General features: G+C 43.3%; 1 protein-coding gene across 2 annotated transcripts in view; it reads left to right on the top strand.

The window, feature by feature from the left end:
* Positions 1-13,652, top strand: part of CEP192 (centrosomal protein 192) — a 317,843-nt gene that overhangs the window by 134,264 nt on the left and 169,927 nt on the right. For both annotated transcript variants that reach the window (XM_089671050.1, XM_089671051.1), the window contains exons 17-18: positions 9,711-9,840; positions 10,610-10,737. In XM_089671050.1, coding sequence (XP_089527176.1) covers positions 9,711-9,840; positions 10,610-10,737 — 258 coding nt within the window. The remainder of the gene's footprint in view (positions 1-9,710; positions 9,841-10,609; positions 10,738-13,652) is intronic.

The raw sequence follows: 13,652 nt of genomic DNA on the forward strand, positions 1-13,652 counted from the left end.
GGCACCTTTGGGGAGCAGGTACCCGCTGCAATTGCCTAGACGATCGGAAGCGGAAGTTGTTGTCCTTCCCTCCCTCACCTTAGTCTTGTGGGACACGTGACAGGTCCCAGAAGACAATGGGGCCATTCAGGAAGCGAAGCATTACTCGTGCATGCGCAGTGGGCACCCGGATGTGAAACTGCAAGCTGTCAAAGCCGGGTGCTCACACTGAAGATGCCGGTGCCTGGTATACAGGACGGCCGGTAAAACAGGATGCAGCGGGGGCACCGCGGGATCATGGGACAGGTAAGTGGCTGTTGTTTTTTTAAAAGTCAGCAGCTACATTTTGTTTTTGCTGACTTTTATTTTTTACAGTGTGAGTGGAACGTCACTTTAATTCAGTCCAAAAACGGTGGATGGCTCTGAAGGAGTTTAGATCCCAAGGAGCAGATATTATGTTCATTCAGGAAACCTATTTCAAGCAGGATGGCTTTTTGCTTTGTCTCCCAGAGCTTCCCGCTTTGCCTCCAAGAGATTCCCGCAATCCTACTCGGCTTTTGATCACTCTGGGAAAGCCAGAGTAGCTGTTTTGGTTCTGAAAAACTGCTCCCTGAGGGTCTCCTCCTCTTGGGTTGACCCACTTAGTCGTTATATCTTGCTAGAATGTATGTACGAGGGCTCTCCATTTGTGCTTTTGAATTTGTATGCACCCAACTCTGGTCAGTTATTTCTCTCTCAAACCCTAGATCAATTGTGTTCCCTATCTATTTCATGCATGATTGTTGGGGGGGATTTTAACTTGGTTATGTCCCCTCAAAGATAGGAAGGTGCTTTTTGCACCTACTCTGTCGAAGAGACTATGCTCCTCCTCGACGGCTTTCTGTAAATTGATCAGAGAGCATTGCCCCTTTGACGCCTGGTGAGTCAAACATCCTCCCCATAGGCAATTCACATTTTATTGTACTCCACATAGTATGTTCTCTGGATTTGGATAATTTTTTTTGTCACCGCCCCCGATCCCTTTTTTGGTTTCCTCTGAGATCAACCCAATGACTAGGGGTCAGATCATGCCTCATTGTCACTTGATGTCCTCCTTTCTACTTCCCCTCCTAAGGTTTGTCACTGGCACCTCAATGAGCGTTTTCTGCACTTGGAACAACTTGGAGAGGAGCTCTCCCGAGGCCTGAATGCTTATTTTCAACTTAACGTTGGCTCGCTATTTTTATCCTCAACCCTCTTGGAGGCCCATAAAGTCGTTTTCAGAGGCCTCTGTATCTCCATGGGTTCCCGTTTAAAGAAGGCCTCTGTTTGTGCCAGACAATCCCTCTTATGTCAATTATCCCTTGCCGAACGTCGATTACTAGCTAATCCGTATATACCTTGGCTTCAGACAGTTTCCCATGTATGGGATCAAATCAGAGCTCTTGATCTGCATAAAACTGCTCAGTTCCTCCCCTGGGCTAGGCAAAAATGTTATGAGTTTTTTAGTAGCATCGTATGGTTGTAAATAAGACATAAATCCCAAATGCCCCGCCACTACCAGGCCACCTACGCCAGTCTGATGGGAAATCCACATACTGTAAGACCCGCATGTTATGGCTACAATATTTGGGGAATACTATGAGAAGCTTTATAACTGCCTAGCCCCTGATACTCACCCTCTCCTTCAGTTGGCTACTTTTTGAAGCATTTTTTGACCCATTACAGTTACCATGTTTGTCACCCTCCGATGTCACAGCTCTGAATGCGGCACATATCCATTGAAGAATTATTGGATGTTGTCAAACATCTTCCTACTCACAAGTCCTCAGGGCCGGACGGTCTTCCTTATTCATATTACAAGTCCTTTATCAGCATTTTAGCCCCCCATCTTCTGGCTTTTTTTCGGGATCTCATGAAGGGGTCACGCCCACACAAAGACTTTACTCGCGCATACATTGCTGTGATCCCCAAGCCGAATAAGGACCATTCCCTTCCAGATAACCATCGTCCTATAGCTTTACTAAATTCTGACTACAAGATTTTTACGAAAATTCCAGCTAATAGACTGGCCAGATGTATCTCCAAGCTTATACACAGAGACCAGGTGGGCTAGACACACCGCAGATAACACCAGGAGGACCATTGACCTGATTGATCTGGTCAATAAGTCCCCGACCCCTACTCTCTTGTTGTGCTTAGATGCCCAAAAAACTTTTGATTAAGTTGGCCATACATGTTTCTAGTCCTGGAAAAATTTGGGTTTAGTGTTCCTATTGTAGATGCTTTAAAAGCCCTTTACTCCACTCCCTCTTCCCAGGTCAAATTAGCGTCATTCCTATTCCCATCTTTTCGGATGTTCAATGGTACATGCCAGGGATGCCTACTTTCCCCTTTGTCCTCTGTTTAGAACCCCTGGCTATAGCTACCAGATCCAACCCAGATATCCATAGGATACACACTCATAACAGAGACTTTAAACTGTCTGTTAGCTGATGATATCTTGCTGACACTGACAGAACCCCATATTACTCTGCCGGTCTTGTATCGTACTCTACAGTTTTCGGTGTCCTGTCAGGTTATAAGGTTAATGCGTCTAAAACTGAAGCATTTCCACTCCACATACCATTTACTACTCTATCTTCTCTTCAGTCAAATTATCCCTATCGATTGTGCTCACACGCATTGAGGTACCTAGGTACCAACCTCACTGCCTCCTACCATTCCCTTTATGAGGCTAATTCCCTCCCCCCTTCCCTGTCTCATGCTATTTCTCAATCCTTAAAATCTTGGGACAATCTTGCCATCTCCTTCCTTGGAAGAATTAATGTACTAAAAATGACCATACTGCCCAATCTTTTGTATCTGTTTGAGACTCTTCCTGTTTCTATTCCCATGTCCAAGCTGTGTTCCCTTCAGAAATCTTTCCTTCACTTCATCTGGCATAATAAATCCCACCAAATTGCCCGTACTGTCTTTTTCTCTTCTCGATCTAGGGGTGGTCTGGGGGCCCTAGATATTGTCATATTATTTGGCTACCCACCTTCATACTCTTATCTCATGGTCCTCCCAGTGCCCCCCTAATAAATGGGGAGACATTGAATGGCTACAACTGCGTCCAACGCACCCTTGTTCTTTACTGTGGTCTATGACCAACGTTGAAACCCCCTCTATCAAACATCTCCTGCTTCCTGACCCCATGCACTTTACATTATCTATATGGAGGCGGTGTAGGGTTAGATTCACCCGGTCTTTTCTGTGTTCTCCCTTGACTAATGTCATATATTTAATCCTAGTCTCCCTGATAGTTTGGCTTTGGCTCATGTGAGTCCCTGGGCCAAGGCTGACCTATTTCAATTGCGACACTTGGTCCACCCAGTGACTGTAAGCTTAAATCTTTTTCTGAGATTCAAAAAGCCACTCGTATGTCATCTAACCAGTATTCTGTTTATCTGCAGATACGTCGCTCTTTTCTCATCCAAAGCACCATCTCTAACTCTTGAGAGGGCTACTCTCTTCGGACGCATCTGCATTCAGGGTCCTTACCAACGGGGCATAATTTCTTTTACTTATAAACTGCTTCAAGATGCCTGCCCCTTTCCATTGATGCACACCTTTTTATATGCACAAATGGCCCTGAATCCTCCAACGTGATATTGCCTTGGATCAGTGAAATAGGATTTGGGAGGCTGCCTCCAGATCTTCTATTTGTGTAGTATATAAAGAAAATACTGATGCTGTGGTGTAAGACTCCTGAGAAACAATCTGAGTGTTTCTGCTGGCGATGTGGCGAGAAAACGGGAACTCTATTTCATATTTTTTGGGCTTGCCAACACATTGCACTCTTCTGGGGAGAGGTTCTTAATTTTTTGTAGCTACTTTTACAGGCTTTCATTTTATTTGAGTCTATCCACTTTTTGCTGGGCCTGTCTTTTCCAGGCCTCTCCAAATTTGCCAGGAAGCTATCCTCCCATGTTTTAACAGTGGCCAGGAGAACCAATCCCATGCATTGGCTTTCTACTATGCCTCCTACATGTTCGGAATTGGTGAAGGTCATAGCAGAAATTAGAAGAATGGAGTACATCACTGCCTTGCATACTAACTGTCACCATCTTTGAAGCAGTTTGGGAACCATGGGATCTTTCCCTTTCCAATTTGCCTACTCAATTGTCTGCAAATTCTGGCTAATTCACTGTTATGCATTGACACCTATATGCCTCGATGAGCCTGTTTCTTTTTGTTCTTTTATTGCCTGGTGATTGTTATTTCATAATTCTGTGCAACTGTTTGTTGTACACTCTTTAAAAGTGAATAAATAGTAAATTATAAAAAAAACACACTTTAAATCATTTTTAATATTTAAAAAAGCAAACTTGCTCATTTAGACTTGTATCCATGCTTAATCTGGTTGCAAAATCACTTTTGAAAAACACCCACTAGCATTTCTGGCCATGACCATCTTAAGAAAGGGCAGATTTATGTAGCATTTACTTCCTGGAATCGTTCTGTCCTTAGCTCAGACATGCTGACAGGAGGATGTGCTTACCAGAGAGAGCTCCTCTTTTCCTCCTGTTCTCCTTTTTTTTAGATGAACAAGAAAAAATAAAGGCCCATAAAGACTCCTGGGATGTATGACATCAGTTTAGCCTAGGCAAGAAACCAGGAAGCAACTGTATAAACGATTGAGAGATTTAAATTGGCTTTAAATCCTAGGTTTTCAACTCTGCCATCAAGCACTGATATATGATAGATAGATGAGGTCTTTGCTGGGAAGCTGTTTTGAATGTGACAGCTTGTTGCACAGAGCTCTATCCCTGGCCCCATTCAGCTGTCAGCCACAATATTTCATAGCTGCAAGCTGAATTGAGACAGTAGGGTCTGGGAATAGTGTTGATTTCGTCATCCAGGTCTGCCTTCCTTTTGATTGACTGTTGATCGCAGCAAGCAGACTTGGAAGGTGCTTTTGAACTGAATAGTGGCTATGGATCCACCCACTGTTAATCAACAGTAAGTTAAACCTGATGGGGAACTAGTCTTAAATTTCCTCATCAGGCTTTGCCCACCACACTACAAAATTCCTCAGCTCTGTGCCTGCTAGTGTGATGGCCAGGGAGGGAGGGAGCTTTGCACTGACAGAATGATGTACCTATTTGACAGGTACATAATTCTCCCGCAAGCACATACTATTTCTGTGTAGCCACATAGCAGAATTCTAAAGGATGTTTGACGTCCTTTATGAATTTCCTACGTTATCTATTTTCTTGCTTTCTTTGCGACAAACCTGCAGTGAGTAGTTGTCTGTCCATGTTAACTAATATCACTGCTTAATGGGTCAGGCCAGTATGTCCGTGGATTCCCTATGGAGTTATTGGTCCAAACTTGAGGCAGTTTGCCTGCCCGATTTCTTTAACGCACAGTTTTGAGGGCTTTGCATGCTTTTGCTGGGTTATGGTTCCTCTGGTTGTGGGAGCTTTTGCTACTGTAACACTTGTTTCCAGGTTTGCTTATATTTATGTGCCATGCAAATTAGCCTCATTGTTGGAGCCCTCCTTTTTTTTTTTTTCCTCTTTGGGCTGTAGAAGAGAATTGTTTTCCATTCTAAAATTTCCTTTTCCCTAGCCTAATTGCACAACTCTAATTTAGCACTTTATGGAGTGAGTGCGTGCCCTGCACTTCTGCCATGTCATGAGCTAGTAACTGCAAACATTATTAGTTTTTTACCAATTCACTGTTTGGCTTATCAGCTGCTAAGTCCTGCGATCATCAATTGCAAGATGTAAATAAACGTTGTGGTATATACTACTATTTGTGAAACATCTCTTCCACTGCATCAGCAGTTGTTCTCTCTGATTGATGTATGCATGAATTATTTTTTCTCCATTGCGTGCAAATATGAAAACTATTTTTTTCTTTTCCTGATGTGTACAAGAATAAACAAGTTGATGTATGTGTTGTGGTTGTATGTACCATTTCACACTGGTGCCTTCGCTTCTAGTAATCAATCCTGCCCTCTTTCCAGTGATGTCATGTCTCTAAGCTTCTGGCGCCATATTTGTTGGGTGTATACAGCGATTTTCTTGCTGTGTAATGTAGTGCATTGTCATGGATAGATCATGGCATCTCACTGGTAGAGATGTAGAATGCAGTGCAGTGTTTTTTCTCCAGCAGCTGGGCAGCTATAAAAATCTGTTAGGTGCAACACCCACTAAAAAATGCCTAGTTGGAAGTCTGTCAGCTTAAAGATGAACTCCAGAAAAAAACTTTACAGTGTTGTATAGGATATGTGTGGACCTATTGGTGATAATGTTGGCAAATACTTATCACATCTATTCCCTATGTTTGGTCATGTTTTACTTATGCTCACACAGTTCCTCAACCCCTGAAAATACACAAGATATGGTTACTTTGTGTTTCTTGCTTTATAGTTACTATGTTCAGATGCTGAGAAGTAATGGTGATTGCTTGCATGATGAAAGTGCACTTGGCACTATTCAGAGAACAAATATGTCTCTTTGAGAGCAATGGTAGTATAGCCTATCTAAAGTTGCAGTCCATGTACAAATCTGCCTTGGATCGCTGATAAACAGATTCACGTGCTGGACAGTTAACCCATATTCACTCCTATCCTCTGGGTCAGGATGCCTCTGTGGATCCGTTTTTAGATGTGAGCTCTACTATGTCTCTAGAAAAAAACTATTTTAGATCATAGCTACATTTGAAAGGTGAGGAGTATCAGGAGTTTCCCTTTAAGAACTGTTAATCGTTCCTGCTCATGATTTTACTATGTGTGGATCAAGGTCTGTTAGTTTCGTTCAATGTACTGGCTGAAAAAAGTACAGTATCAGACTCAGATCGCATGGGTGGCAAGCACGCACCCACCCATGTCCTCTCCTCCAGAGTATCTCTGATTTCCATCAAGTTGATAGGTTAGCGTATAATCACCTAATATCCAGATTGAGTTTGTTTTTGTTGCACATTCGGAGGACCCCTTGGATAAAATGTTGCAAGAAAGGCCTATTGCATATCCCCTTTGCTTTGAGGATGCAGCTTTCGGTAAACCCTGGTCAGCATTGTAAAAGACATCACCACACGAAAGACTGTTTTCTTATTTGTACATTACAGGGCACAGAAGGATCTATTCTGGGACTGTTGAGTTATTCTTCACCTACAGGTGATTTGACACTGGCAAATGACATAACCTCTCCCAATCCCAGCATTGCTTTTTTGCTAGTGTCCGTAGGTAATGGACTTGTCCCTCTAAATTATGTAATGTTTCTCTACTAATACACACTACTTCTACTGCATTGAGTTGCTGAGTCTTCGTGATCTATCGGGGTGTGATCCGGATAACTGCCACTGCTCTAGAGGGCTGTATCTTGACCCCGTGGAGAAGAATAGACGAGGATGGGTTTCTTTGGAGTTATGTCATCTTGCACAGCCTGTCTAACAGCTTGGGTTTGCAGCTGGAGCCAGTTGTGCTATTCAATACTAGGCAATGCTTCCTTAGTGTCAGGGAGACAGTAGCTAAATGTACGAGGTGGTTTAAAAAAGTTTTGAATCTAGTTTTGTAACATGCCAACAGATGACGGCACAAGGCTGCACTCAGTCACAGGGATAACCAACCTTCATAGATTAGTGTGCCAAAATACATCCTGTGTACATCAGGAGCTGTGAAACTGGTGCTCTTCTGACCATGTGTGTTACCACATCTGACATTTCATCATGAAAGCAAGTTCAAGCAAAGAACAAACGTGAAATTCTGCATGAAACCTGTACACCCAGGTTTGGTCACCGGTAACTATCCTCGACATGAAGGACGGCACGCTGGATTGTTAGATGATAATCGTGCACAAGTTGCCTAATGGTTTCAACATTTTGGAGGTTGAGCTCGTTGAAAGTCTTCCTGATTTCTCATAGTCTTCCAATGATGTTCTCCGTTTCTTGAAGCGCACATGCCACTCAAAACACCTCGAACGACTCATTGCAGCACGCTGTGAACTTGCTGAATCATGTCAAACGTCTCTATAGCAGATATGCCCAGTTTCACATAGAATGTCACATTTGCGGTTTGTATTAACTTACTGTCAATTATGAAATAGCAGATGTAGTAACGCACATGGTCAGAATAGCACCAGTTGCACAGCTTCCAATGTACACAGGCCGATGTCTTTTGGCACACTTAAGGTCAGTGCTCCCTATGAATGTGCATATGCAGCCTTGTGCTGCCATCTGTTGGCATGTTAAACTGGTCTCAAAACATTTTGATACCACATCGTAAGTGTGCTTTATTTATTTATTTTTTTTTATTGTGTAAATAAACTTAAGGTTTTACACTATTGGCACTCTGTTTTTCACCTGTGGTCGTGTATGGGCGATAAGTATTTGCTGGAGATGAATAACCCTTTGTGTACAGGAGGAGGAGTTGAGACAAATTAGATATAGTGATTTTGCTGGGAATTGAGAAGATTGATTGAATATTAAAACTGCATATTTTGTGGGGTTTTTTTTAGTTTGAAGTTACATGTTCTATCTGTTTGTAGGGTGGAACATGACAGATAGTACAGGGAGACTTCTCCCCGTGCTATCTGTCAGATTTGAGAACAACGCCCACATGACCGCGTCATTCATTTACGGACTTCTGTGAATTAATGAACTGCAAGTCCTGACAGCCTTAGTGGCCGTGGGCTTGTAGTTTTCAATGAACTACCACGTCACTGTGGAGTACCGTGGTAGTTCATTCAAGCTTCCTGTCAGAATATCTGCTTGGCCATACATCTTGTATGGCAAGCAGATATTCTGACAGGTCTGCAGGAGACTTTCATGTGATCAGCGATCTACTGACCGCAGGTGCAATGCTTTCCAGGCTCCATTGGACAAAAATAATAAATGCACATTTTTTTACCTGCAAAAAAATGTGCATTTATTATTTTTGACCAAAAAGGTGAAATTATCCTTAAAATTTACCTAGTGTGGAAGAGGCACTGAGAAGATTTTACATTGCGTACTAGCACTGTGGCGCCATTATTTTTAGATTTAAGATACCATTTTATATTTTTTCCTCTTTGTTACACCGGACAGTTTTTGAATTTATATGAACTATCACTTCAATATATGTACTTGGCACATGAGCAAAACGTTTTTTTTTTTTTTTTTTTTAATGAGCTTTTTTTGTATTTATTTTTTTCACATAGTTATTACTTTCAAATTGGTCACATTAAATATTTTTTGATGAAATGTACGCATTGGTTTATACATGTCGGATGAATTTTATTTATTGTTTATAGACCTAGCAGTCACAGTTTTGACGTTTTTTGATTTCTTCAGCCTAGTCTGGATCAGTGTTTGACCTTGAGTACCACCAAGGCCAGCTCTCAGCCCTTGCGATTTTTTTTTTTTTTTTTTTTTTTCCCAAGGCCATTTTAGTTTTATTCCTTAGCGAAGCACTTGTAAACTGTGTGCAGAATCCCTTGTGCTGCTACACAGAGAAAATATTGTCGAGGCCTCTCTTATTTCCAGTGTCCAATTCTCCTGTAGACTGTAGTGTAACCCAACAGAAGTCTTGTGACACTTAACGGACTTCACGAAAAGGATTTTATGAGGCATACAAATTTTTTTTTCTGGCTGCAATTGGTTGCCTCTGGAATTTTTAAAATATGTCTATCCTTTGTTATTTCTTAGTCTTAAAACATTCACGTGGTCAAATATAATGCTAGTTCTTGTTCTTTTTTGTATTTTTTTTTTTTTTTATTTAGCCCTCTTTTGGTTATCATATAATTTCTCCTGAGAAGCAAGAACCTTTTCCACTGCTGAGGAAGTTAGAAATCTCTGAAAATTTAGAACATGACGACACCATACAGTTTTGTGATGATACCCTAACTCCAGGTTTGTAAATATGTCATTAAGTTAACTTCTGTTGTAGAGCTCATGTATTTGAGTTGCCTAGCATGGGCGGTTGCTTGGCATTGTTTTAATGCGTGGTTAGCGTCCATTAAAAAAAAAGAAAAAAGTAATCTTTTGAAAATGTGAACGTTTACAAGCACTTTAATTTACCTTCTACAAGATATTGCATATCTCATATTTAGGCTGCATTCACATCTGAAAATACACTGGAGGAAGGCCCTTCTAAGTGTAGTAACTTAGGCTGTTTATTAGGACACAAGATTAAAAACATGTACACTGTAACAGAGGGCACAGGCGCCTCAAAAACCAACCAAGCTTCTGTCAGTGTCAATAAGGGCCCGCACGGCCGACTAGTGGCTGTGGGAATGGTGGAACGCAGGAACCAAGATGGCCACCACACTTCCAGGATTCCCATTCATTTCAATGGACCTGTCATATCTGAATGTCAACAGGGGCCATTGAATTGAATGGTGTTTTGTTTGAGCTTCAAGCTACTAAACACTCAAGTGTGAGTGCCTGTAATTTTTTCTCCTATACCAGTCTTGAGAAGATGGACTTTATATTTGAATATACAGCATTTGGAATACGTGAAAAAAATTTAATTTAAATATGTCCATAGCCCTAGTTTAGTTTAGTAATTGCTTTAAATAATATAGCCTTGTATAATTGTGTTATGCTGTGTATGTAACTTACCTATTTAAAAAAAAAAAAGGCATTTTAAATCATATTTCCCTGTTTTAATGTAATGCAGAGGACCTTGCATGTTTAGCAGATAAGAAGCTTGCATCAGCCACATTCGACATGAGAACCCCAGCAAAAAAGTCTAATTCAGATAGACAAGAAGAACAACACAAGGAAAGTTTTACCTCAAACCCAGAGGTATGGCTTGATTTTTTTTTCCCATTAAGATTATCATGGTATTTTACTACTCAATTTTTCAAAGCAAACCCAAACTTTTATGTACTTCTAGAAGAACTCCAGTTTAGATTTTTTTTTAATCAAAGTACTATTAAACCCAAAACCAACATTTTATATTTTGCAGTTTGCTGATCATTAAATGTGGTGGCTGCATCAGTTTTCTTCTATTTGGCTTTTTTCTTCTCCGTTTTCAACTGATGATCTGGCCAGTAACAGCCCTCATGTATGCATAAATTAAGTTGGTTCAGTGTTATAAACAGGTTGCGTGGGGACCATCCGTGGACAGCCATTTTCAGGTCTCTCTAGAGATGCTCAATAGGGCACTGGTTAGGCCACTCTAGGACAATATTGGAGTTGTCCCTTTAGCCACTCCTGTGTTGTCTTGGCTTTGTGCTTAGGATCATTGTCAAGTTAGAAGGTGAAACTTTGACCTAGTCTGAGATCCTGAGCATTGTGGACCAGGTTTTCATTGAGTATATCTCTATACTTTGGTCATGGTTGACGGAATGCGAAACGGAGCAGTCTCCCAGTCCCTCCTGCTGAAAAACATCCCCACAGTATGATGTTAACACCACCATGCTTCACTGTTGGAATGGTTTTGGGAAGGTGATAAGCAGTGCCTGGTTTCCTCCAGAGATAATGTTTAAAATAGAGGCCAAACTGTTCAATCCTGCAGGTGTTTTTTTGTGAACTTCAAGCGAGCTTTCATGTGCTTTGCACTGAGGAGAGGATTCAGTCTAGCTAATCTGCCATTAAAAAACTTGGTGGAGGGCTGCAGTGTTGGTTGTCCTTCTGGAACTTTGTCACATCTCCGCACAGGTTCTCAGAAGCTCAGTCTGAGTGATAATCGGGCTCTTGGTCACCTCTTACTAAGGCCTATTCTCCCTCGATTGCTCACTTTTGGCTAGGTGACCATCTCATGGAAGAGTCCTGGTTGTGCCAAACGTCTTCCATTAAAGAATTGTGGAGGCCACTATGCTGTTGGAAATCTTCAGTGCAGCAGAAATTTCTTTGTAGCCTTCCCAAATCTGTGCCTTACAATAATCCTGTCTCAGAGCTCTCCAGGCAGTTCTGTTGACCTCATGCCTTTTTGCTCTGATACAGTATCGCTTTGTTTGCACACTTCATTCACCCCAAACTGGCTCCTCCAATGATTCCTCCAGATCCATGGAAAGTAATTACCAGGGATAGAAACTGAATAGTGTATTAACTTTTTTTTAAAAGGAATTCCTACACATTAAAATTCAGTTACAGAATCACAAATTAGGACTCATTCTAACTCCATGCATGCATGTGCCCCAAACCCAGAAGAAGGCAAAATGCGTGTATGTATACGTGACTATACCTCCCCGCTTCAGCAAATGTACACCAGACTGGGATGTGTGGGCTGGAGCAGCATGGCGTAGGGTGCATTTCTAGGAGCTCCATCCAAGACTCATCCGTTTCTGCTGATCCTGCGCGATATCCTGCTTAGTCACACCCGGTATGCCCGCTGACCTCTCTTCTGCCCTCCTGCACCATGTCGCTGCCAAAAAAAGTTGCTGGCGCTAGCGGCAAACTTAATACGTTTCGCCATAAGGTGAAAGACACTACAGGGAAAGTTGGCACCCTTGCCTCCTCTGTGGGGGAACCTGCGAAATGTCACACTTACAAAAGTGTTAGGCGATTTTTCACCTGCCAGAGCACCCTAACCTGCAAGATTGAAGAGGTAAAGATGGAAATTTCCCTTATCCTGCAAGATTTACAAAAGCTCCAGTAGCTGGTCACGGAGGCGGAAGCATGGCTTAGTCATGTGGAGGATGATTTGCCACCATTACAGGTTACCACTGAACGCTTGCAACATCAGCTTTATACAGTGCTGCAGAAGCAAGACGACATGGAAAACAGACTTCGAAGGTGCTATCTCAAATTCATTGGTCTACCGGAGGGTGTGAAGGGCTCGGATCCGGCTGCTTTCTTGGAGTCGTTGCTCACTAATACCTATGGCAGGTAGGCTCTCTCCCCCACCTTCGTGGTGGAGCGCGCCCATCGCCTGGCCTCTAGGCCTCTGCCAAAAGGTACACCACCACGCACATTTATTGCCAAATTCCTGAACGATCGTGATCGGGACACTATCCTTTGCCTCTCCAGGGAAAAGGGAAGCATCCATTTTCAGAACTTCCCTCACCCCCTTTCCCTTCCACCCTCCTCCCCCTTTCCCTTCCACCCTCCTCCCCCTTTCCCTTCCACCCTCCTCCCCCTTTCCCTTCCACCCTCCTCCCCCTTTCCCTTCCACTCTCCTCCCCCTTTCCCTTCCACCCTCCTCCCCCTTTCCCTTCCACCCTCCTCCCCCTTTCCCTTCCACCCTCCTCCCCCATTCCCTTCCACCCTCCTCCCCCATTCCCTTCCACCCTCCTCCCCCTTTCCCTTCCACCCTCCTCCCCCTTTCCCTTCCACTTTCCTCTCCCTCCCCCTTTCCCTTCCACTTTCCTCTCCCTCCCCCTTTCCCTTCCACTTTCCTCTCCCTCCCCCTTTCCCTTCCACTTTCCTCTCCCTCCCCCTGTCCCTTCCACTTTCCTCTCCCTCCCCCTTTCCCTTCCACTTTCCTCTCCCTTCCCCCCCCCCCCCTTCCAACTTTCTCTTCCAGCTTTCCCTCGCCCCTTCCTCGCCCCTCCCCCTTCCTCGCCCCTTGCCCTTCCCCCTTCCTCGCCCCTTTTGCCCTTCCCCCTTCCTCGCCCCTTTTGCCCTTCCCCCTTCCTCGCCCCTTTTGCCCTTCCCCCTTCCTCGCCCCTTGCCCTTCCCCCTTCCTCGCCCCTTTTGCCCTTCCCCCTTCCTCGCCCCTTGCCCTTCCCCCTTCCTCACCCCTTGCCCTTCCCCCTTCCTCCCCCTTTTTGACT

Source organism: Staurois parvus, unplaced genomic scaffold (genome assembly GCF_062004578.1).
Source record: "Staurois parvus isolate SC_StPar_1 unplaced genomic scaffold, SC_StPar_1.0 ptg000097l, whole genome shotgun sequence".
Lineage (NCBI taxonomy): Eukaryota > Metazoa > Chordata > Amphibia > Anura > Ranidae > Staurois > Staurois parvus.